The 27273-nt window shown below is 38.5% G+C and overlaps 1 protein-coding gene across 2 annotated transcripts in view; it reads left to right on the forward strand.

The window, feature by feature from the left end:
• Window positions 1-4697: 4697 nt before the first annotated feature.
• Window positions 4698-27273, forward strand: part of LOC106871553 (WASH complex subunit 4-like) — a 68072-nt gene continuing 45496 nt past the window's right edge. For both annotated transcript variants that reach the window (XM_089351424.1, XM_089351423.1), the window contains exons 1-10: window positions 4698-4884; window positions 13417-13556; window positions 14387-14552; window positions 16225-16292; window positions 17634-17716; window positions 19752-19794; window positions 21189-21292; window positions 22769-22889; window positions 24966-25086; window positions 26543-26670. In XM_089351424.1, the coding sequence (XP_089207550.1) occupies window positions 4830-4884; window positions 13417-13556; window positions 14387-14552; window positions 16225-16292; window positions 17634-17716; window positions 19752-19794; window positions 21189-21292; window positions 22769-22889; window positions 24966-25086; window positions 26543-26670 (1029 nt within the window). In that variant the 5' untranslated portion in view covers window positions 4698-4829. The remainder of the gene's footprint in view (window positions 4885-13416; window positions 13557-14386; window positions 14553-16224; window positions 16293-17633; window positions 17717-19751; window positions 19795-21188; window positions 21293-22768; window positions 22890-24965; window positions 25087-26542; window positions 26671-27273) is intronic.

A 27273-nucleotide genomic window follows, 5' to 3' on the forward strand; every position in this document is an offset into this window, starting at 1 on the left:
CTCTGATCGTTCTAATTATGGCCATTCCATCCGTGAAATCCAGTGTAGACTCTCAGACTGCATTATCCGATGTTAAGACTACATGGTGTAATTTGCATGAGATTTGACTGCTACTTCTAGCAGAATGACTAACCACACAAGCTTCCTCCCAACTCCAGGACTCCCTAGTTTAATGAACAAGCATTACGTTGTTTCGAGTTACGGTTGGTAAGCAAGCTACTTACCACACAGCCAATCCTGCGCCTAATAAGTTTTTTTTAATGATTTTTCGTGTTACGTCTTTTTCCGATTTAAGCCGCAGGTCTTGGAACCAATTACCAAAGTAAATTGAGGAATACCTGTAACTTTAATATATTATGTCCCAAGCTAGAGTATCTTTCATAATAGATCTGTTCAATCAGGTCTCACCTGATGTTAAACCATCAGCAATACTGTTTCATCGTCCATTATACCATAATATATATATATATATATATATATATATATATATATATATATATATATATATATATATATATATATATATATATATATATAGATACGTGGCACTTGGTGAAGAATGGAGTTTGATTTAGCAACCTTCATTTGCACCTCCTGCCGCGATGTAGGTTCATCTGGGACTCTCGATAGGAAGAGGTCCAGCTTTGATTTAAAAACTCCTACATCTACTTTGTGCAGATTCCTCAGGCTCTTTGGGAGAATATTAAAAAGCTGTGGGCCCCTGAATCCCAAGCTGTTGCAGTAACTGGTCCTGAAGCGCGATGGCATTGCTGAGATCTTTGGCACTATGCATTGTCGTCCCGTTCTGGAATTGGTGTAGCTTTCAATGCCAAAATTTGGCACAATTCCTTCCAGGATTTTCCAGATGTATATTACTGCATACCTCTCCCGCCTTCTCTCCAGGGAGTAGAGTCTTAGCTGTTTCAGCCTTTCCCAGTAGCTGAGCAGTTGCAAAGAGACAATCTTTTTTGTGAATCTCCTCTGGATTGCTTCAAGGTCTGCTGTTAATTTCAGACTGGTGGGTGACCACAGATGTGAGCAGTAATCCAGGCGGCTGAGGACAAATGTCCTCCAGAGGATCATCATGGTTTCCTTATCTCTGGTTCTGAATGTTCTCAGGATCCATCCAGCCAATCGTCTGCACTTTGTTGCCATTCTGGTAATGTGCACTTGGAAAGAGGTATCATCACTCATGTCGATACCCAGGTCTCTCACTGATTTAGGCTCTGGGATTGAAATTCCCTGTGGACCAGTGTACTCTGTAAGTTTCATATTCAGTTTTGGACGTTGGTAGCGCAGGGCTTGGAATTTTTCAGCATTAAACTGCATATTATTGTCCTCAGCCCATCTGTAAACTGAGTCCAATTCCTGCTGCAGGTGTGCAACATCACTGGAGTTTTGTATTTTCTGCGAGACTTTTGTATCGTCTGCGCAGCTTGCAAGAGTGGCTATCCGGGCACTTGAAGGCATATCTGAGAGAGCGACTATAAAAAGCAATGGTCCCAAGACAGTGCCCTGTGGAACACCGCTCATTATTTGTGTTTTCATAGAGGTGGCTCCATTAGCCACTACTGCCTGACTTCTATCTTTCAGAAAGTCATGTAACCACTCTCCAAGTTTTCCAGCTATGCCAAGATCACGCAGTTTGTGGCATATCACACCATGATCCACTTTGTCAAAAGCTTTTGCAAAATCAAGGTATATTACGTCCACATTTGAGTTGTTGAGTAACTGCCTCAACACCCAGTCGTAATGTTGTAAGAGCTGGGTCAGGCAGCTCCTACCTGGTCGAAAGCCATGCTGGGTATCACTCAGCAATTTATTTTCTTCAAGGAATGCGATTAGTTTTCCTCTGATTATCCTTTCCATGACTTTGCTGATGTGTGAAGTCAGAGAGATAGGCCTATAGTTTTTGGCATCTGCTCTGCTTCCCCCTTTATGGATTGGGCATATTATTCCCTCCTTCAGCTTGCTTGGCAGTCTTCCGTTTGCGAGAAAGCTCTGGAAGAGGATCTGGAGGGGTTTTGCCAGGGCATGCTTACACGATTTAAGGAGGATTGCTGGGAAACCATCAGGGCCAGCAGTTGAGTTTGTGTCCACTTCATGTATAGCTAGTAGTACATCTTCTTCGCTAATGTTGATGTATTCCATCGTAACTGCCTCACTGGTTATAGGGGAGGTAGCAAAGAAGTCCACTGGTTTGTTCACTTGTCTGTGCTCCAATGGAGTGGTGAAGACACTTTTGAATTGCTCATTCAGTACCTCACTGATCCTAGTTGGACTGTCTGTGAGGGAGCCATCCTTTTCGAAGAGGGGCCCAATCTTGCAGCGTACTGAGGCTGTTTCTTTTGCGTAATGAAAGAAGGCCTTTGGGTTTGACTTAATGTTTTTTATAACCCAGGCTTCTTTGTCTGCTCTCTCCTTCACATAGGATTGTTGCAGCCTTTTTTCGATCTCCACCGGTGTCGTTTTTAGGCGGGACCTTTGGCCATTCTTGGGATGCTGGTTGAGTCGATTTGCAACTTTTGTCCGTCGTCTCATGAGGATCTTCCTCTCCCTTGGAATCTTGTTCCTATTTGTTTTGGCCTTGTGCTCTGGGACATATTTCTGGCTTATGGCTTGCACAGTAGACATGAAACATTCTAGTTTCATGTCAATGTCTGGCGTGGAGAGACATTTTGGCCAATCCTCTCTGAGGATCTCTTTCTGAATCGATTTCCAGTCCGCTTTGTGGAAGTTCAGATTGGAGAGATTTTGGGTGCTTCCTTTAGGCTGTATGTCTCTGGTTTCTTTTGGCCCGAACATAGACAGCTCTATTATGTTGTGATCCGAAACTAATGTCAGCGTCACTTTCACATCATGAATGATGTCCGTATTGTTCGTGAAGCAGAGATCTAGAATGTTATTTGCTCTCGTTGGACTGAGAACAGTTTGCTCCATGAATAGGGCATTGGTGAGGTTGAGCAGGCATTCCACCTGTGCTTGCTTGCGATAAGTCATTCCTGAGAGTATGAGACCTTCGGGGCCATTTGACGTTGGGGAAGTTGAAATCACCCATAAGAAATATGGTCACATGGTGTTCCAGTTTCATGAGGATTTCTTTAATTCTAGTGAGGCAATCTTTAAATTTGCCTATGTGGTTTGGAGCATCCGGTGGGCAATATGCATTGCATATGACTATATTATGTTGTCTTATGTATACAACTAGGGTGTCGCATATCGAATTTGAGTATGACAGTAAGACCTGGGGTGTGAGGTCGTCACGGATGTATACAGCAACTCCACCATGGCTCCTTTCCCTTCTGTCTGTTCGCAGTATGACATATTTTGGTACGTGTACTTCTGCATCCTCTATATCAGGGCTGAGGTGAGTTTCCACGAGTGCTATGCATAGGGCTTGATTGCATGCAGCAAGGTCTCTCAGGAAAGAAATTTTGCTTTTATCATTATAATGCAACAGGCCCCCAATATTTAGTAAAAATATTGGCGTGATGCCTGTGCAGGCGTTAGGGGAGGCCATCCCATGTCTGTTGGCTGTGGTGGTCTTGCGCAGTGGGGGCAAGGTTCCTCGTCTGTGCTTGGCGTAGCCACATCAGCTGCTGCACAATCTTTTGCATATATATATATATATATATATATATATATATATATATATATATATATATATATATATATATATATATATATATATATATATATATATATATATATGTATATATATATATATATATGTATATGTATATGTATATGTATATACATACATACATACATACATACATACATACATACATACATACATACATACATACATACATACATACATACATACATACATACATACATACATACATATATATATATATATATATATATATATATATATATATATATATATATATATATATATATATATATATATATATATATATATATATATATGGTAAAATTAATAATACCAGGTAGTTCGGTAAGTTAAAAGAACCATTATCGGTAAACTTTTACAAACATTTTTATAATTATAAGCATAATTATAATTAGGGTTCAGCAAAATTGCTTGACCACATACCGAAATTTAGAAATAGCAGTTAAATACTATTCCACTACTATGAGATATCTGCTGAACCCCAATTATAATTATGCTTATAATTATAAAACTGTTTTGTATACATATATATATATATATATATATATATATATATATAGAGAGAGAGAGAGAGAGAGAGAGAGAGAGAGAGGGAGGGGGAGAGAGAGAGAGAGAGGGAGGAAGGAGTGGCCGTGTTGTGAAAAGCTTGTTTCCCAACCACATGGTACCGGGTTCAGTCCCACTGCGTGACACTTTGGGTAAGTGTCTTCTGGTATAGCTTCGGCCCGACTAGAGCCCTGTGAGTGGCTTTGGTTGACAGAAATATATACACACACACACACACACACACACACACACACACACACACACACACACACACACATATATATATATATATATATATATATATATATATATATATATATATATATATATATAGTACTCATAGTACTATTGCACCTGAAAAAAAAAAATTTCCATCAATGATGAAATTGAGAAAGAGTAAAAGGAAATCTGAAATCCGCACCAATTAGAGACGTACGAGTGAGGGAAACGTCTGAGAGTTGTCTTCGCTGCAGCAGTTTAACATAATAATCATTTGATTTTCCCCTCTATACAAGTATGCGTATGTGCGTGTGTACATGTGGTTGTGTGTCACAGGCAGATAAAGAGTGAGTTAATGATATAGAAAAGGGTAAAAAAATTAGACTGTGTGCCTGTCACATGGAAGGAGGCGGTGCTGAAGATGGCTAAAGACAATAATGGATGGGAATTCGATAAATTTGACGACGGTTCTCTCAGTGAGTATGCTTTATAGTTTGTGAAATAAACATCTTTGGCTGGAATCACGTCTCGGGACCATTCATCGGAGTTATTGGTTTGCAGATCATACAATGTTTACTTGACATGAACTCATCCACGTATCCACCCATCGAGTAGATTATATGCATTTACAATGTGAAGCACCTTCCCATTATGTGTGTATCTGTGTGTGTGTGTGTGTGTGTGTGTGGCTGTTGCAATCTGGTTCGCTCGAAGGGTACTGTTTACCTTTTACGTTGCTAATTCTGTAATTTTGTTGTTTAGCCAATTAGTTCCAATAATCAACCCTGATCGAGCAGACCGATGATCAAAATCATTATAGTCGAAATCATCTCGTCATTTTTTAATATCTAACAATACACTTATTCAACGTGTACTTTCATTTTAAAAGAAGGCAGGATGTGATTTGATATAGAATTACCAGCTGTTTCTAGCAGGTCAAGCGACTATTTATAGGCTCCCTTAATGGTTTGGATGAGCTCCCTTAATGGTTTGGATGAGCCGTTAGCCCCACAACATTCCTCCTATTCTCTTTCGTGAATGTAAATAAAGAGCATCGTTCCTATACCACTGTCTACCTTTTCACTTCCTTTTCCTGTGGCTCTCTAAAAGCTATATCAGACGTGCATAGAGGAGTGAAATTCACTCAATGGTACTTCGTCCCATTATGATACTTAAACCATGTTCATAAGTGAAAGCTATCATCAGTAACGTTATCATTATGTAACACCGATGACAACTAAGAGCCCTACTTTCAAACCAGAGTTGGAACGTTTCTTGTGCCATTGTCGTTCTGTCCCTTTACGTTCAAATCCTGCCAGTTTTACATCCATTCGATTGTAATAAAATAACTCTGGCAATCCCTGTCTTTCCAGTGCGAAACAGAAAAATGTTCATAAATAATTGACGGTCCGATGCATTTTGGGTTTTATGCAAGTTGCTGAAGTATATGCAGTAATATTCAATCAAATTTAATGTAATTTATTGCACATATTATTGGTTAGGGTTTGTTATGACTGAAATGCTTATATTGAAACTATTCGGAAAAACAAATAAATACACAATCTTGGAAAACAGTTGAGTTGGTCATGGTAGGAAAACTGTCATTAGTTTAAAGTCTTTTGTACATAATCCATTTTTAGCACATGCAAGTATCAAACTGAATCAGACTAAACAAAACTATTGTTTTGGGGGGGAAAAGAATTACGTTTCAGACCATAAAGTCCAAAACTATCTATCAATACCAGTTATCTACTAGGGTTTGATATTTGTCTCGGGGCCTATGATCTACTGGGGTTAGATAACTGTCTATAGGGGGCCTATGATCGCTTTCACACTAAAGTGCTATGTGATAATCAATTTGCATCCCAACAATATGATTCTGGGTTCGGTCCTGCTGCGTGATCCCTTGTGCAAGTATCTGCTACTATAGACCCAAGCAAATTAAAGCCTTGAGAATGAATTTGGTAGATGGGAACTGAAGGCAACTTGACGTGCACACCCACACAGCACATACACGGGGTGGGCCAATAGTCACACAAAATAAATTCAATATGCTCCGAAATTGTCAGAGACATGCTTCAGTTTTTCTAAAATTGAATAAAATAACGACGAATGCACATGTACATGAACAACAAAATGAATAATAATAATAATAATAATAATAATAATAATAATAATAATAATAATAATAATCCTTCCTACTATAGGCAGATGGCCTGAAATTTTGGGGACGGGGACCATTGATTACATCGACCTCAGTGCACAACTGGTACTTATTTTATCGACCCCAAAAGGATGAAAGGCAAATTCAACCTCGGCAGAATTTGGACTCTGAGGACGGACGAAATACCGCTAAGCATTTTACCCAGTGTGCTAACTATTCTACCAGCTCATTGCCTAATAACATAATATAATGTTTTGGTACAAGACTTTTGGTCCACCCTGTGTATCATGTATGTGTGTGTCTTTGTGTGATGTTGGTCCCCCATCACTGCTTGAGAACCAGTTATATCAGACATAATGTGATATTTGTTCCAGTTCTTTACATTCTGGGTTCAAATCACTTCAAGGTTCAACTTGCATTTCATTTTTCTAGGTTCATTAAAATAAATACTAGTCAAATACAGGGGTCGATATAATCAACTAGTTCCCTCCACCAAATATTAGTTATTAAGGCAATGGATTAGCGGAATCGTTAGGGAAATGGACAAAAGACTTTACAGTATTTGTTCTGGAGGTGATGTGGCATGCTGACAGAATTGTTTACATGCTGGGCGAAATGCTTAGTGGCACTTCAGCCATCTTTAATTTTTGAGTTCAAATTACACCAAGGTTGACTTTGTTTTTCATCCTTTCAGGATCAATAAAATAAGTACCAGTTGAACACTGGGGTCGATGTAATTTTGGGGGAGCTTATCCCCTCCCTCAAAATTGTTGGCTTTGTACCAAAATTTGAAATCATTAATATTATTGTTATTGTTACTAAGGCAGCAAGCAGGCAGTCGTTACTATGTTGGGAAAATAGCTTACGGACCCGGATTTTCAAGGGCCGCTGAGAGCACACCGGACGCCGCCTGAGAAGCAGCACTCTACAGGCACCAATTCAAATGCCACTGGGATTGACTTTACCTTTCAACTACAATCCTCCCCAACATGTTTGTATGGTCAAGAAGTTCACTTTACATGGATTTGGTTTCAATTCCATTGCACTTCCTTAAGCAAATATCTTCTACTACAGACTGACCAGTGCTTTGTGTGTGAAAGTTTGTACTGGGAAACTGTACAAAAGCTTGTATATATTTCTTGGTCTGTAAATAAATACTTTATAGGTGTGGCTGTTTGGTTGAGAAGTTTGCTTCCCAACCACACAGTTTTGTGTTCAATCTCATTGCTTGGTATCTTGGGCAAGATTCTTCTATAGCCTTGAGCTGACCAAAACTTTATGAGTGGATCTAGTTGATAGAAACTGAAAACTCATTGTATATATGTATATGTGTAAGTGTGTGTATGCTAGTGTCCCCTTGTCTTTGACATTGCCTGATAGTTGTAAATGTAAACAGTCCCAATCGTTTCCAATGTTCTGTGGAAACATGTCTGGCTAAGGAGAAATATTACCTTGCTTAAAAACAGATGAGGGTTGGTGACAGGAAGAACATAGAAAATCTACCTCAATAAACCCTATCTGATGCATCTGAGAAACTGGATTTTAAAATCATGATAATGACAATGATGATTTGCTCAACTAAAGGCGGTGCTCCAGCATGGCAGCAGTCAAATGACTGAAACAAGTAAAAGAATAAAAGAATATATATATATATATATATATATATATATATATATATATATATCATCATCATCATCATCATCGTTTAACGTCCGCTTTCCATGCTAGCATGGGTTGGACGATTTGACTGAGGACTGGCAAGCCAGATGGCAACACCAGGCTCCAATCTAATTTGGCAGAGTTTCTACAGCTGGATGCCCTTCCTAACGCCAACCACTCAGAGAGTGTAGTGGGTGCTTTTACGTGTCACCCGCACAAAAACGGCCACGCTCGAAATGGTGTCTTTTATGTGCCACCCGCACAAGCCAGTCCAGGGGCACTGGCAACGATCTCACTCGAAAATCCTACGGGAGCCAGTCAGGCGGTACTGGCAACGGCCACGCTCAAAATGGTGCATCTCATGTGCCACCCGCACAAGAGCCAGTCCAGGGGCACTGGCAACGATCTTACTTGGCTTGCCGGGTCTTCTCACGCACAGCACATTTCCAAAGGTCTCGGTCAGTAGTCATCACCTCGGTGAGGCCCAATGTACGAAGGTCTTGCCTCACCACCTCAGCCCAGGTCTTCCTGGGCCTACCTCTTCCACGGGTTCCCTCAACTGTTAGGGTGTGGCACTTTTTCACGCAGCTATCCTCATCCATTCTCACCACATGTCCATACCAGCGCAATCGTCTCTCTTGCACACCACAACTGATATATATATATATATATATATATATATATATATATATATATATATATATATATGTGTGTGTGTGTGTATATATATACATGTCTACATATACACAATTGCATTTTGTAAGGTATGTGTATATTGATGTATGTGTGTGTATACGGATTTTGTATATATGCATATATAGTTTGTGTTTCCTTATGTAAGACACAAGCATATGTACACACTTGCACCTTGCATAATCTAGGTTTATGAAGGAGAATTTATCTTGAGTGATAGACTTTGAATTCACATTCATGTGTCTCACTCTTCTTCAGTCTTGTTGCTAACAGCTGTATCTGACTGATAAATGACCAGTCAAGTGTTAACTTTCATCCAGTTTGTTCAGCATATTTCAGAAAGTGTGCTTTGTAATCACATGGTTCCGGGTTCAGTTGCATTGTGTGTTATCTTGGACTACTAGTGTCTTCTACTATAGCCCTTGTGTGTGGATTTGATAGATGGGAACTGAAAGAGGCCCATCACATACATATGTGTGTATTGTGTGTGTGTGTGTGTATTACTCTCTCCTTACCTTGATATCACATGAAAGTTGTAAACAAGTGTTCTTGGTTTCCAATATTCTGTGAAATTATGTCTGGACATGCGGAAATGTTACCTTACATTTTGAAACAGATGAGATTTGGCAACAAGCAGAGTATCTGGACATAGAAAAATCTACCTCAACAAATGTTATGTCAGCATGGAAAAGTGGATGTTTAAACAATGATGATGATGATGATGATGATAGCTTTCAACAATTGCATTGAAGATTAATCTAAGAATGAAGTAATGATACAAACATGGTTGTTGTTGTTGCTGTTAGTGGTGGTGGTGGTGGCGGCGGCGGCAGTTGGTTGGTTGGATTTAACCACTAATCAGACTTCATTGAACCTGTGATAGAATACATTACAGCTGTGACCAGGACCACATTCATCAATATATCCATTTAAGTTAGTAAGGCATGTGATTGGGGAGTTTGCTTCCCAGCCACATGGTTACAGGTTCAGTCCTACTGCATGATACCCCTTCTACTATAGACCTGGGCCGACCAAAGCCTTGTGAGCGGATTTGAATTCTATGTATATATCTGTGTGAGTGTGTGTATGTTTGTGTTTTGTTGTCTTGACATCACATCATAGTTGTAAATGAGAGTCACTGTCATGCAGCAGTGTCACTCGTTTCCAGTATTCTGTGGAAAGATGTCTGATGATGGGGAAGTCTTACCTTACTTGAAACCAGGTGAGATTTGGTGGCAGAAAGGATATCCGGTCATAGAAAATCTCCCTCAAAAAAACTCCATCTGATACATACAAGTGACCTTTAAATGATGATGACAGTTTGTGTGTGTGTGTGTACATGTCTATATATATATGTATAGACATGTGTATATATATATATGTATGTATGTATATATATATATATATGTGCGTGTGTGTGAATGTGTGTATGTATATATGTATGTATGTATATATATATGTGTTTATATATGTATGTCCATATATATGTATGTCCATATATATGTATATATATGTGTGTGTGTGTGTGTATGTATATATGCGTGTGTGTGTATATGTATATAAGTATATTATGTATGTATATATATATATTATATATAATAAAGTGATTGGTGTTAAGAAGGGCATTCAACCATAAAATCCATGCCAAAATAGACAGTGGAGCTTGATACAGTTTTCTGGCTTATCAGCCCCTGTCAAACCATCGAACTTATACCAGCATGGAAGACGGACATTGAATGATGATGACATATATATATATATATATATATGTATATATATACATACACACACTTCCTGGAAGTCTTATATACAAATGTATGTATATATGTATGTATGCATGCATGTATGTATGTCAAAAGGAAGTTTTATTTCAAACTTTATTGCAAGTTTTCACTTGTTACCTATATTCACCTCATTTTGAAGTGCACCCCACCAAAATATTGCCACAGCCCACCAAGGGGACATGCAGTCTACCATATAGGAAACACTGGCCTCCAAATGGCGTACCTAGCACAAGTGCCACCCCGGGTGGATGTTTATTTGGCCACCTCTTAAAAGTTCTAATAGCATTTCAAAATACCAAAAACGAAATAATACAGGTATATATATGTATGCAAAATAAGAAGACAAACTGTAGCAACCATTTATGTCCCTTAACTTTACTTTTATTATGCTGATATGCAAAAAAATTATAGGAAAAAATATGTTAAAAAAGAGAAGATGAATGAATTACAAAAATAAACAATTTACAAATTGATTTTACATGCCTTTCTCTTCACAAAATCTTGAATGACCTCGTCAAAATTAATTTATCCACAAGGTCGTGCTCTATGGATAGTATTGCCAAATCAGTCAACCTTGTTTGACTTACTGTTGACTTATTGTTGAGGTGGTTCTTGATGAGCTTTAGTTTAGAAAAGGACTGTTCACAGCTAGCAACACTAATGGCACGAGTTAGGAAGACTCTTAAAAGTGTTACAATATTTGGCAGTGAATCAATAAGATTATATTTCTGAATAAACTGAAGAACTTGCAAAGGCTTTGCTATGTCTTCAGCATCAGCCACCACCAAATAATTTTGCAGTCTAGAAAGTTTTCTCTCTTGATATTCTCATCAAAAACATTTACATCCCAATTACATTCTTTATCTAACAAATTGGCTGGTGTGAGAAAGGTGTATTTCTTTGCAATATTGTGAAGTCTTTCACTTACAGCCTTGACAGACTAAACAGTTTCCCATTATACATGTGTGTGTGTCTGTGTATATTTGTGGGTTAACAAGGCAACCAATGGTTTCATGTCAAGAGAGCTTCACAATTGTCCAAGTGTGTCATATGAATGTATTTATGTGTATGTATTTATATATATATATGCATACAGACATGCATACACACACACACACACACACACACACAACTGGCTACTTTCTGCTGTCTATTTCCATCTATTGAATCCACTCACTAGACTGGTTGGCCTTGGCTGTTTTACAAAACACATGCAAGACGCTATGCTGAGTTGTTGTTGAGCATCAGGCCTTCCCTGACAGAGCAGCTTTTAGCCCAAGGCATTCCAGCTCTGATCTTGCTGTCATTTTTTACAAACACAATGTAACAAAAGGCAGTTGGCCACAATATCCAATATGTCTCATGTATTTTAAGATGCTGTTTCTAGCAGCAGAGTAATAATGTTTGTAGTATTTGCAGCAGCAGCAGTAGTAGTAGTAGTAGGAGGAGGAGGAGGAGGTGGATGGATGCGTGGGTTTGAGAAAAATATAAGTACCAACATGGTTGTGTGGTAAGTTTGCTTCCCAACATCATGGCTTCAGATTTAGTTCCATTGTGTGGCACATTGAAGACTATAGTCTCAGGCTGACCAAAATATCATGAGTAGATTTGGTAGACGCAAACTGAAAAAGCTTGTAATGTGTGTGCGTGTGTGTGTGTCTCCTTCATTGGACACGAAACTCAGCTTGCGAAGACCTGTTGGGGCAAGCGAAAGTGAAATCGTGATGGCACCTGTGCCCAGCGTCACTTTTCTGGCACTTGTGCCCGCGGCATGTGTAAGGACTTTCGAGATCGTTGCCAGTGCCCCTGGACTGGCTCTTGTGCAAGTAGCACATAAAATACACCATTTTGAGCATGGCTGTTGCCAGTACCGCCTGACTGGCCTTCGTGCCGGTGGCACGTAAAAGCATCCACTACACTCTCGGAGTGGTTGGCGTTAGGAAGGGCATCCAGCTGTAGAAACTCTGCCAAATCAGATTGGAGCCTGGTGTAGCCATCTGGTTTCACCAGTCCTCAGTCAAATCGTCCAACCCTTGCTAGCATGGAAAGCGGACGTTAAACGATGATGATGATGATGATCCAAGGATCCAGATATTGGAAGTTAGTAAGCTTCAAGCAGTCCATACAAGGTGTAAAAAACAACTTTCAGGAAAAATAGTGGTTTATTGACATAGGAGGTTGTAAATTTTCCCCATATCGAAGTTTGATAAGCTGAAAAAAGTTATTTTATAGTTCACAGTTAGCATCTAGGATTTGCTATGTGTGTGTGTGTGTGTGTATATATATTTGTGTCTGTGTATGTATATATGTATGCTTGTTCATATGTATGTGTGTGTATTACGTTTTCCTTGTTGGTCATGTTGCATGAAAATTGCAGACGAGTGTCCTTTGTTTCCAGTCTTCTGCAAAAACATGTCAGGTCATGGGGACATATTATCCTACTTGGAAACAAGTGAAGGTTGGTGACAAGAAGAGCATCCAGTTATAGAAAAATCTGCCTTAATAAACTCTGACTCATGCAAACATGGAAAAGTGAATGTTAAAATGATGATGATGGTGGTGGTGGTGGTGGTGGTGGTGGTGGTGGTGGTGGTGGTGGTGGTGGTGGTGGTGGTGGTGGTGGCGGTGATGGTGGCAGCTGCTGAGGCGGCGGCAGCAGTGGTGGTGATGATGATGATGATGTGTGACAAATGTTGTTAATTTTTCAGAGATTGTTGGTGAAGTCCAACTGAGAAAATATGGTAAATTTCTGGAAGAATATTCCACCCAGCTGAAGGATATTGAAGATGCTCTTGATGATTGCATTGGAGATTCTTGGGATGCTACTCTTGACCCTATCAGTCTACAGGTAAGTTTGTATTGATGTTGTTATTGTTGGTATTGTTTCTATATAGCTGTGGTTGTCAACCCTGTCCAAGCAAAAAGAAACTTTGTGAAAGCTCATCTGGTCAAGTGTACATGTAATTGATAGGGCCTGCTGATTCTGCTTGAGGATCACATTTATGGTACAATTATCTATGGAATACTCGGCCAGTAACATTATGATTCAGTGGTTACATAGTTAAATTGATTGAACAATGTGAATACTTATCAAAACTAATGGAGGATCCCTTTATTTCTACTTTACTTTGCACAAATGGACAGCCATAAACACCCATGTCAAATATAGTGTAGATATTAGCTCATTCTCTCTGGCTGACAATAGGCTCCCCTCATACTTAAAACTTTTCTTGGTTTTCCTCTACCCCTATTACATGCATCCTTCACTGTCAGTGTACAGCACTCCTTACCTATTCGTGTCATATTCCAACACAGCTGTTCAGCTAAGATAAAATATAATGCTTAACGTAATTTCTTGCTTTTAATTATCTCCCTTGTCCACGTCTTTTTTTTTTTTTTTTGTAAAATTTTTTTATTACACAAAAATATATCCAAAATGTTTAGTATTGAGTAATGCAACGTTGCTAATTCTAAAAGGAATTTCTAGCATTAGCAACATGAAGTACATTTGGCTATAACAGAGTGACCAATGCTAGAATGGAAAAATGGACATAAAACAAACAAATGAATGAATGAATTAATAATAATAATAATAATAATAATAATAATAATAATTATTATTATTATTATTAATGATGGCTATATTTTCATTACTGCCCTTGTTTTCTGCCTTCGCAGTTCCTGCCATATGAACAGCTGAGTCTTCTTAACCTGATCAATACCAACAATAAGATTCTAAACAAGATCATCAAAGTGCAAGCCAGCCTCTGTGCTGAAATCCAGAGCTTAGAACATGAAGCCAAAACGAAATTCTTTAATGCCTTGTTATTCTATGGAGAAGGAGGTGAGTGTTATTATTCTCTTTTTTATATATGGCATAGTGGAGGCGCAATGGCCCAGTGGTTAGGGCAGTGGACTCACGGTCATAGGATCGCGGTTTCGATTCCCAGACCGGGCAATGTCAGTGTTTATTGAGCGAAAACACCTAAAGCTCCACGAGGCTCCAGCAGGGGATGGTGGCGAACCCTGCTGTACTCTTCCACCACAACTTTCTCTCACTCTTACTTCCTGTTTCTGTTGTGCCTGTAATTCAAAGGCCAGCCTTGTCGCACTGTGTCACGCTGAATATCCCCGAGAACTACGTTAAGGGTACGCGTGTCTGTGGAGTGCTCAGCCACTTGCGCGTTAATTTCACGAGCAGCCTGTTCCGTTGATCGGATCGACTGGAACCCTCGACGTCATAAGCGATGGAGTGCCAACAACAACACAACATATATAACATGGATTAAGAGTCAGTTTTACGAATTTAGGTGTGAGGGAACAATTTTAGGAATTAGATCATCAGTAATGGTTTTAAAGACAATGTTCTAGCATTTAGTTTCTAATTAATAATTCTTTTAGGATAAAGGTTCTGGTAATAGTTTTAGTGAGTTAGATGATATGGAACAGTTTTAGGGGATTTAAATGATACGAAGCAGTTTTAAGGATAAGGTCATTGGTAATTTTTTTAGGGAAGGGTTTCTGGAATAATTTTAGAGGTTAGGTGATATGGAATGTTTTTAAGACATTTAGGTAAAACAAAATAATTTTAAGGGTTTGGCTATTTAGTAATTCTTTCTGGGAAGAGTTTCTGGAGAATAGTTTCAAGTGTTAGTTGATATTGAACAGATTTAGGACTTTTAGCTGCAACAAAACATTTTTATCAGTTGGGCCATGAGTAATTCTTTTAAGGAAGGGGTTCTGGGGAATAATTTTAGGAGTTAAGTCATTGGTAATTCTTTTAGGGAAAGATTTGGGGAATAGTTCTAGAGGTGAGATTCTCAAAAATAGTTTTGGGCGTAATGGTATGGCAGAATCGTTAGCACGCCGGGCGAAATTCTTAGCGGCATTTCGTCTGCCGTAACGTTCTGAGTTCAAATGCCGCCGAGGTCGACTTTGCCTTTCATCCTTTCGGGGTCGATAAATTAAGTACCAGTTACGCACTGGGGTCGATGTAATCGACTTAATCCGTTCGTCTGTTCTTGTTTGTTCCCTCTATGTTTAGCCCCTTGTGGGCAATAACGAAATAGGTATGGAACAGTTTTAGAGTATTTAGGAAAACAAGGAGAAGTTTTCGGTGTTAAGTTATTATTGATGTTTTAGGAGTTAGGTGATAGGGAATAGTTTTAGGAAGTTAAAACATCATAAATAACTTTAAAGGTTATGTTCTGAGGAATAGTTTTAGGGATCAGAATATTGCTAACAACTTTAGGAGGTAGATCATCGGGTGTTGTTTTAGGGTTTAGGCCTTAGGTAAATGTTTCAGGAGCCTTAAGCATCCTTGTGATTGTAAGTAAGCATTTAAAAATTAAAGGTGCTGCCCCCAAAACATAAACACTTGCCTGCCATATATGACCTGTGTTCTAGCAGTCTCGTTTTATCTGTTGACTAGATTATTTCATGTGTATCACCATTTACCCATATTTGTTGTTGTGATATTGTCAAAATATAACGAACTCTAACTTCATCCCTTGCAGATGTTGTCAGCACCCATCCTGAATGTGAATCTCAGATACAGATGGGTAGAATGATGCCGTTGCTACAGGTAACCTTTTCTTAAGAATTTTGTCATTTATGTTTCTTTTTTTCAGTAAGTCTAAATGTTACTATGACAACAGTTTACATAAATACACTCTCACCATCACTGGGGGCAGGGAACCCATGTAGCAGATCATTTGAGTGACTGATTTAACCCTTTAGTATTCAGATTGCTCTAGCAAATGTAATGCTTATTCTTTTATTCCTCTATTTGTTTTAGTCATTTGAATGTGGCCATGCTAGAGCACCACCTTAAAGAAATCAACCCCAGGACTTATTTATTTTTTATAAGCCTAGTACTTGCTCTATTGGTCTCTTTTGTTTGACTGCTAAGTTAAGGGCATGTAAACACACTAACATTGGTTGTCATGTGATGGTGGGGGGGGGGGATAAACACATACACATAAATATATACATATATTATATATATATATATATATATATGGAAGGGCATCCAGCTGTAGAAACTCTACCAAATCAGATTGGAGCCTGGTGCAGCCATCTGGTTCACTAGTCCTCAGTCAAATCGTCCAACCCATGCTAGCATGGAAAGCTGACGTTAAACGATGATGATGATATACAACAAGCTTCTTTCAGTTTCTGTCTACCAAATCCACTCACAAGGCTTTGGTTGGCCCGAGGCTATAGTAGAAGACAATTGCCCAAGTTGCCACGCAGTGGGACTGAACCCGGAACCATGTGGTTGAGAAGCAAGCTTCTTACCACACATTTTTTAAAACTAATCCTGTATTACAATGTACCTTTAAGATTTCAAAGGTGTGCTTACTTATTTTTAGAATCACATTGCAGGGTAGGTATGAGGGTCTGGATCTGCACACTTTGAACATAAGACAGATAGACTGTTTGAGCCAGTTGAGGTCGGTTTAAATGACAATGGGTTAAAGCTCCTTCATTATCTGGTTTATGAGCAGATTATGTGGTACACCACAGATACACCACATATACACTACATGAAAGCAATGACATCCTATATACATCTTTGATGCACCACATGAAAACAAAGACACCAGTAATATTCCACATGAAGACAGTTTAATATCCCCACATGAAGTCTAGATACACCACTTAAAGACCAAGCAATTGTAGGAGATACCTCCTCTCGCGAAGAAGGATTTGACAAACATCATTTAAAAACCCATTTTAAGTTTATCCCTCAGAAAGTTGTTAAGAATTCTTATTGATTTTTTTTTTCAGTTTAAAGGGGAAAGCATCAAATGTACTGATTCTTCACCGATCCTTCTTCTTACTATGGAAACACACTGGTGTGTGTAGAGTGGAGAGGACGTTTCCAAAGCAATTAACTGATTAATCTAAATTCTATTTGCAGGAGCTGTCATGTTTTGTGATGCGGGTCTATGAAGTGGTAAAAAATACAATCCACCAACTCACCTGTCTCTACAATCCACCAAAGTAAGTATGGAATGGTAATTAACCACTGATAATAGTCTCTGGATTTTTGTAGTGCGTTGTGTCACAGAGGAAGGGACAACACCATAGCTTGTTGTTGGTATGACGTTGAGGGTTCCAGTTGATCAGATCAACGGAACAGCCTGCTCGTGAAATTAACGTGCAAGTGGCTGAGCACTCCACAGACACGTGTACCCTTAACGTAGTTCTCGGGGATATTCAGCGTGACACAGTATGACAAGGCTGACCCTTTGAATTACAGGCACAACAGAAACAGGAAGTAAGAGTGAGAGAAAGTTGTGGTGGAAGAGTACAGCAGAGTTTGCCACCATCCCCTGCCGGAGCCTTGTGGAGCTTTAGGTGTTTTCGCTCAATAAACACTCACAACACCCGGTCTGGGAATCGAAACCGTGATCCTATGACCGCGAGTCCGCTGCCCTAACCACTGGGCCATTGCGCCTCCACAACACCATAGCTGTTGGATGACAATTGTGAAATGAATAGAAATTAGGCAGGACAGCCTTATTATTATTATTTAAGACGTTGCACAGTATACAATATTGTGAAGTTGTTGATTGAAGATATTGTATCTATCAGGGATTTGTTCTGTTTGTCAAGTCACAACAAGGACATCAGACAGACAGTACTTTATGCCATATGCGTGCAGTTCCAAGATTATAGGGTATTTCTAAAGTTTTCAGATGTTTTTTTCAGGTTGGGTGATATTGAACCCAATGCTCTGGTGACAATAGGGATAACCTTTATGTTTGTTTCCCCGTAGCTACCACATCTTAGCGATCTCAGTTCTCAGGTTACCATGTCTATCAACCTTTTCTCTTTCTTTCATGATGATATGCCGATCTCCTGGCACTGCCATGTCAAATATTAGGCACTCTTGTTTTTTCCCTCCTAAAGGTTACTATATCCAGCCTTCGGTGCTCTAACACCTTATCTGTCTGGAAATCAAAGTCCCAGAGGATTTTTGCCTTCCCATTTTCATCCAATGCCTTTTCCAGTGTTGTTGTTACTACTACTACTACTACTACTACTACTACTACTACTACTACTACTACTACTGTTATTATTATTATTATTATTGTTATTATTTCTTTTATTTTTTTATCATTTACTTGTTTCAGTCATTGGACTGTAGCACTGCCTTGAAGGGTTTAGTTGAACAAATTGACCCAGTACTTATTCATTTGAAGACTGGTATTTATTCTATCAATCTCTTTTGCTCAACTGCTAAATTACAGGGATGCAAACAAACCAACACTGGTCATAATGCGGCAGGTGCAAGGGAGGAACACACACACACACGCACGCATGCACACTCACACACGTGCACACACGTTACGTGATAGGCTTCTGCACAGTTTCCATCAACCAAATCCAAAGTGCCATGCAATGGGACTGAACCTGAAACTACATGACTGCAAAGCAAGTTTCTTAACCACACAGCTATGCCTGTGCCTATTTGTTTTATTACTGTGGTGGTGGTGATGTCGAAGGTTCTACAAAAAAAGTAACCATGTACATAAACAAAGCTGCAAGCTAAAGAAGGAGACCTTAATGTGGTCACTCAACCTGCTAAAAATAGCAGCCAGATCTCCTTCAAATCACATCCTGCCATCCAAGAGTGAAGGATACATTGGATATGCAGTCTTAGATGCGCTGTCTGATTAAAAGATGATATGGTCATAGCTGAATGACTTTCATTATAAGCCTGTTTGACTAAGGCTGTCTTGATGCAAAATAACAATTAAATTGGGGAAGGACTGACTTAGTTAGACTTAGTGGAATGAATGCCTCATAATAAGATCAGCTAATGAGAGGTAGTTTGACCAAACAAGATCAGCTAATGAGAGGTAGTTTGACCAAACCTTCCATGATATTCCAGTTTAAAGACTTAACCTGACTGCTATTGCTATATTGCTATCCAATAGTTTGACTGACTACCAACTATGTTAGACTAGGACCACATCCTAGTCTAACATTTAACCTGTTTACATTTTATATGAATATATGTCTTCTTCAGATCTGGGATCAAACTGATTGATGTGACTGGAGTACATTTTCAAGTGAGTATAATTGATTACTTTTTGCTTTTTTGAACATAAAAATACCAATAACATTTTATGCATTTTTTATTATATATATATATATATATATATATATATATATATATATATACTAGCTGGCCCCGTGCTATCAAAAATGATGGCTAATTGTAGTATTTTATATATAAATAAAGTACAAAGTCAAGTTTTTAGTTTAATAATTCTTTTATTACCAAATTTATAATATACCTTTCAACTCCAGTCGTTTTATGTTCTTGATACACTCAGGCAATAATTATTTTCTCTAATGAGTTTGTATATGTTTGTGTAGGTGTGTATGATTGTAATAATTATTTTTAACAAAACAGATAGAATATGGATGGTAATCCAGTGGTTGTCTTTTGAGCTGTGACTTCGATCATCGTTTGTTACTGAAAGAACGCTGGTTCACATATACAAATATTCACATACTTCCCTTGTACATGCACACACATATACACACATAGAGTTGAAACGCTGTTTGATTTTTCTTTTCAGCATTGAATGTCCACCATTTCATTTCCATTGCACACAAACACACACACACACACACAAACATTCATATACCTCCCTTTTACAAATACACACATATACTCACACAGAGTTGAAACTCTGATTTTTTTTTTTTTCTCCGTAGAATTTCCACTATTCCACTACCAAGTTTGCCATCACCTCTTCCTCCCTTATTCATCTGTGACCCCTTCCTTTCTCGTTCATATGTTGTGATGGAGAACAAAAAACACAAGAGTATTATTATAGTAGATATATATATATATATATATATATATATATATATATATATTTTATCATTATCATTTCATGTCTATCTTCCGTGCTGAAATAGTTGGACTGTTTGACAGGATTTGACAAACTAGAGGACTACATTGAGCTCCAAGTTTTTTTTTTCATGGCACCAGCATTAGTGAGGCCACCAAATTACTTGCTAAGCAAGACTCCTCAACTGAATGGGGGTGTAGTATTGAGGGGAGTAGCTTTATGCCAGATAGTATATTTACTATCAGTTTTTTATGTTATACAGTTAATTTCTTGTAGTTTATCCAGTCAATGTCTTATAGTTTATTCTGTCAGTTTGTTGCAGTCAATTTGTTATTATTTATAGTTTTGATCATTTTTAGCATTTAGTCTTCTCACATTCATATTAAGTCAATATTTTTCATTCTATTTTCTGCACTGTTTTCTCTTAAAACAGTGGAAAGAAACCCTCTACTGTTCATTTCATTAATTTTGACTTTGTCATCTGGTTGGCCAAATATTGACACTGTTATGTCTAAGGAAAATCTTTTTATCATTTTGTTTTGATTTTTTTTTAATTCATTGTTCCTGTTATAGTAATCTCTGAGTGTTGATTTTTCCAGATTGTATTTGAACACCTTGGGGATCTCCTCACTGTGCTCATCACTCTTGATAAAATTATTGAGAACCAGGCTCTTCTCAAAGAACATTGGACTCTGTACAAACGGTAAGTTTCATAAGTAACCATTGACTCTCTCTCTCTCTCTCTCTCTCTCTCTCACCAATATGACTGCAACAAAATAATCTAACCATAATGCATGCACACACACGTGTGTGTGCACATATATTCCTTCACTCTTCCACCCATTTCAGTCACCTGACTGTGGCCATGCTGGAGCACTGCTCTTAGTTGAAGAAATCAACTCCAGGACTTATTTTTGTAAGCTTAGTCCTTATTCTATCGGTCTCTTTTGCCGAACCACTAAGTTTCGAGGACATAAACACACCAACATCAGGTGTCAAGCGATGGCAGGGCGACAAGCACAGACACACATACACCCACATAGACACACACACACACACACACACACACACACACACACACACACACATATATATATACGACAGGTTTCTTTCAGTTTCCATCTACCAAATCTACTCACAAGGCTTTCGTCAGCTCAAAGTGCCACACAGTGGGACTGAACCCAGAACCATGTGGTTGGGAAGCAAGCTTCTTACCACAAAGCCATGCCTGCACCTATACATATATGTGTGTGTACACACACACACGCATACACACTGAAAATGTGCAGAGAACAGCTTCTGTCACATTCCAGGGAGAAAAACTAGAAATAGTTGATAGTTTCCGTTACCTAGGGGACCAAGTCAGTAGCGGGGGTGGATGCTCTGAAAGTGTAGCTGCTAGAATAAGAATAGCCTGGGTAAAGTTCAGAGAGCTCCTACCTCTGCTGGTGACAAAGGGCCTCTCGCTCAGAGTGAAAGGTAGACTGTATGATGCCTGTGTATGAACAGCCATGCTACATGGCAGTGAAACATGGGCCGTGACTGCTGCGGACATGCGTAAGCTTGCAAGAATGAAGCCAGCATGCTCTGCTGGATGTGTAATGTCAGTGTTCATACATGACAGAGAGTGTAAGCACCCTGAGAGAAAAGTTGGATTTAAGAAGCATCAAATGTGGTGTGCACATTTATTTATTTATTTATTTATATATTTATATATATATATATATATATATATATATATAGTATCATTATTATCAATTAACGTCTATTTTCTATGCTGGTAGGGGTTGGATGTTTTGACAGAAGCTAGCAAGGCAGAAGACTGCACTAAACTCTGCTTTGGTATGGTTTCTACGTATATACACAGAGAAAGTATATATATCATAAACATTACCATCCCCAGTTTTTTAATGTCCACTTTTCGATGCTTGCAAAGTGTCAAATCAAATTCACTGAGGCAGATTTTCTATGGCTAGATGCACTTCCTGTCACCAACCCTCACTTGTTTTAAGCAAAGTAATATTTTACCAGGTTCTTCGAACATACATACATACATACATACATACATACATACATATATAATGATCATATTTACTATCACACAGATACATGTACATATGTACTTTTGTATATTAAGACATTCTGTTTGTGATATTTGATGTGTATTTCTCTCCCCCAGGATGTTAAAGAGTGTAAGACACAACACTTCCAAGTTCAATATTCCTGATGAAAAACTTCGTCCATTTGAGAAATTGATGCTGACCCAAGAGGGACAATTATTTGATGGTTACATATTCTTGGTCAGTCTGATATTGTTATTATTATTATTGTTATTACTATTATTGTTTAGGATAATGGATTGGCAAAGTCATTTGAATTTTGGAAAAAAATGTTATGTGATATTTGTTCTCAACTCTGTATATTCTCAAATCGAATCCCACTGAAGCCAACTTTTTCAGATTTTCAGGGGTCATTAAAATAGACTACTGGTCAAATACTGGGGTCAGCGTTATTGACTAACCTCCTCCCAACAAATTTCTGGCCTCTATTGGAAACAATTATTATTATTATTGTGCAGCAAGCTGACAGAATCATTATCATGCCAGGCAAGATGCTTAGCTGTATTTTGTCTGCCGCTACATTCTGAGTTCAAATTCCGCTGAGATCAGCTTTGCCTTTCATCCTTTAGGGGTTGATAAAATAAGCATCATTTGATCACCAGGGTCAATGTAATCGACTAGAATTATAATTTTTGCTGTTTGTAAAGGGTAGAAGCTCTACCAGTGTAAAAGTTGTTGGTTTATATTTTTTCAACAACTGTGCACGAGGCTATGGCCATGGCCTTGACACTTCATTCTTAAATGATCCAGTCTACCTTGCCATGAATAGGTCCTACAGTGGCAACACTATACAGAGGACAAATATTTAAGTTGACCATGCAGTTCTGAGTTCCGCTTTACCTACATGTGCAGGGAAGTATTCTTTCCAGTATTTAGCTTTATCCCTTAAACATTTAATCCAACCCAAATATTCTACCTGTTTTATGTTAAAACTGACCAGATCCAACCTCTCACACCTATCCTATAATGTCATTTTAAAAATATACAAACACACCATTGAAATCTTGAAACTACAAGATAATGTGTGATTAATTTAAAACAATGTGAATAAATAAGCAATACAGTTGAGAAAGGAATCTGAATGCTAAATGTTTAAAGAAGAGTTTCCTAATTGTCTCAGTCCATCTCTCTGTTCTGGCTAAACTCTGGACTATATGATAGCAATGGTGTGTGTACGATCTCACCATTAGTGAGACGCCTTCCCAAATCTTTAAACGTAGTGATCACAATGTTGTCACATGACCTAGCACAGTTGTGGAGTTGGTTGTGGTATAGTGCCATTGTGGGTCAAAGCACAGCATGGTGTAGTAAGGGATATAAATGCGCCCTTTTAAAGCCTAGCCAGGCTCATGGGCCCGGTTTCCCGGTTTCTATGGCGTATGTGTTCTCCAGCTGGATGGGACGCCAGTCCATCGCAGCGTTACTCATTTTTGCCAGCTGAGTGGACTGGAGCAATGTGAAATGAAGTGTTTTGCTCAAGAACACAACGTGTCACCTGGTCCAGGAATCGAAACCACAATCTTACGATCATGATGCTGACACCCTAACCACTAAGCCACGCAGCAACATAATATATGGCATATAGCACGTAAGTGGTGTGGGACCTCGTACACTGCCTCTTTAGTGCATAGCATAGTGGTATTTAGGATATAAGCCAGTAATGACATCTTGTGGTATATAATAATACAATAGCAGTGTAATATGATGTATAGTACAGTGATGGTGTGATTGTAGTAGTATATTACTCTACATACAGATCTATTTGCAATTTTTAGTTATATACAGGCTGGCCTATTTAATATTTATTTATTTATTATATATTGCAATGAGTGAAAGAATGTCAGCCACTGTACCTGCTGGAGCAACTTCAGAATAAATTCTATTCTGTAGTTATGGATGTGTGGTTGAGAAGTTTGCTTCCCACCCATGTGGTTTCAGGTTCAGTTCCACTGTGTGGCACCTTGGGCAGGTGTCTCTGACTATGACCCAGGGCCAACCAAAGCTTCGTGAGTGGATTTGGTAGGCAGAAACTGTAAAAAGCTCATCATCTGTATATTAATATGTATGCCTGTTTGTATATGAGTACCTCCTTATCTTAATATCACTTGATGGTAGTAAACAATACTGTGTTGAATGGTAGTGTGACATGTAGCAGAATGATGGTTCTTCATAAATGGTCTGTTATATATATAGTCAATATTATTATTGGTCTATTATTCAAGACAGTTTATCTTATAACTGGTTTATTATTTACAGAATTGTGTGGAACAAATTTTTGATGATCCTAATATTGTATTAGTCTCAAAGAGTACAACTTTTGCAGAGGAATTTATATTCAATATCCGTGAAATTCTTACCCAACTGGAATCAAAGATCGGTAAGTATATTTTTTATCTTAATATACTATTGTTGCTGTGATTAGTATTTTATATTTGTAAAAAGCACTGGTAAAAGTACTATTTATAAAGCACAGGTGATGGTACCAGATAAATAGCACCCAGTACACTCTGTAAAGTGGTTGGCATTAGGAAGGGCATCCGGCTCTAGAAACAAGTTCAAAACAGACTATGGAACTTGGTGTGGCTCCTGACCTTATCAGCTCCTGTCAAACCATCCAACACATGCCAGCATGTAAAACGGATGTTAAGTGATGATGAGTTGTGATGATGTTGGTTTTGTTGAGGGTGTCGTTGCTATCATTGTGTAGTCTAGATTTGCCTCTGATTGGACAAGACTATTGCACACAATTAGCTGACCAGGTGATTAGGTGCAACACATAGAGCTATTGTTTCATATATATATGTATATATACCATGCTTCTGTTTGGGTGAGTACCATTCTGCACACTCCTATCTGTTGTGGATAATTGTAAGGCATCATACATTGTTGTAATTTAGACATGTTTCTCTATCCTCTAGCCATTTAGTGAATCTCACAGTGGAGACATTTAGCTCCAGGTCAATCCCAATTAAACAAACTTATGATCAAAGCATTCCATCCATAGAAACCCAGGGATTTTACCTGTATGCAGATAACCCAGACTACATTATCAAGTGTATTTTCCTTAAGACTTTTATGTATGATTTGAAAGAAATTTGGCTGATATTTCTAGCAGTTCAAACAACTGCATAGATGTTACCCTTCTTGGCTTTGTGTTGTAATTATGATATTTGTTGGATGATTTTGCATGTAGTAGCAGAGATTGTGGTAGCTGGAGTTTGCTAATGTTGCAAACTGTGACCTCTCACATGTCCAAGTGATCTTTGAGAGGTGTTCCAGGTGGAACTGCTGCTTCTCTAACTTGAGAGACCACAGCTCCGATAGTAGAGAAGAAGACAACTTTATGCTTTGAGGTGAGGGGGCTAAAGTAAGACAAAAGGGTCCAGAACAGAACCAGGTTTTTTACTGCAAGGGAGCTACGCAACTACATGGGCAGTATATTGATGACTCTTATCTAATATATCCCTATCTTTTTGAAGCTAGTAGGGTATAATTAGAGTGAGATTAGGCTGCTATTTCTAGCATGTCAAATGATTACATAAAGCAGGTATGGGCATCCTTTCTTAAGATGCAGACCACATGAGACTTGGCTCATCATCAGGTGGGCTACACTACTAATGAAATTAAAGGTAATTTTTTTGTCAAGTGTGACACTCAGAAAGTCCTGCAGGCTGCAGTTTGCTCATAATTGACATAGAGTCTCTCTGAGCCTGCATACAAACTCCATTGGTTCTGGTGGTTGTGGTAGAGAAGATGTGTGGTGATGGCAGTGATAGTGTCATTGTTGTTGTTGTTGGTGTTGTTGCTTCAATAAACGATTAATGTTTTCTCAGGTGATGTAAAGGAGATGGACCAGCGACACAAATATGTTGGATTATGTGGGCTTTACGTTCTCTACACTCAGATATTTCGTGTGGTTGACAAGAAACTTTTTAAAGCAGTCTGGGACGTTTACAAAAAGGTAAATTTTCTATAACTTTTGTTTTTGTTTTTTTGTTTTTCCTGTTGAAACAAACAGGCACAGGCATAGCAAAGTGTTTAAGAAGCTGGTTTTGGGTTCAGTCCCACTCTAACACACCTTAGATAAATGTCTTCTACTATAGCCTTAGGCTGACCAGTGCCTTGTGGATGAAATTGGTAGACAGGAGTTGTGTGGAAGGCCATCATACACACACACACACACACACACACACACGTATGTGTGTGTTGTCTGTATGTCTCCCCAGCCCCAACACCACTTGACAACTGCTGTTGGTTTGTTTACATCCTTGTGACACAGTGGTTCAGCAAAAGAGACTAATAGAATAAATATCAGTCTCTTTTGAGACTGATATTTATTACTGATACCTATTATGACTGATAAATAAATAAGCACTCGTCGTGATCTATTTGACTATAACCTCTCATGGCAGTAGTCCAGCATGGCCAGAGATCAATGACCGGAACAAATAAAAGATAAAAGAAAGATATATTTATTTATATTTTCTATTTGCTTTACATTCATTTTTATTCCACTTGTTTGCATGGATAGATTGGTTTATTTATTTATATATTTATTTCTGTG

This window comes from Octopus bimaculoides, chromosome 4, assembly GCF_046866305.1.
Source record: "Octopus bimaculoides isolate indiv1 chromosome 4, ASM4686630v1, whole genome shotgun sequence".
In the NCBI taxonomy this organism is placed as follows: domain Eukaryota; kingdom Metazoa; phylum Mollusca; class Cephalopoda; order Octopoda; family Octopodidae; genus Octopus; species Octopus bimaculoides.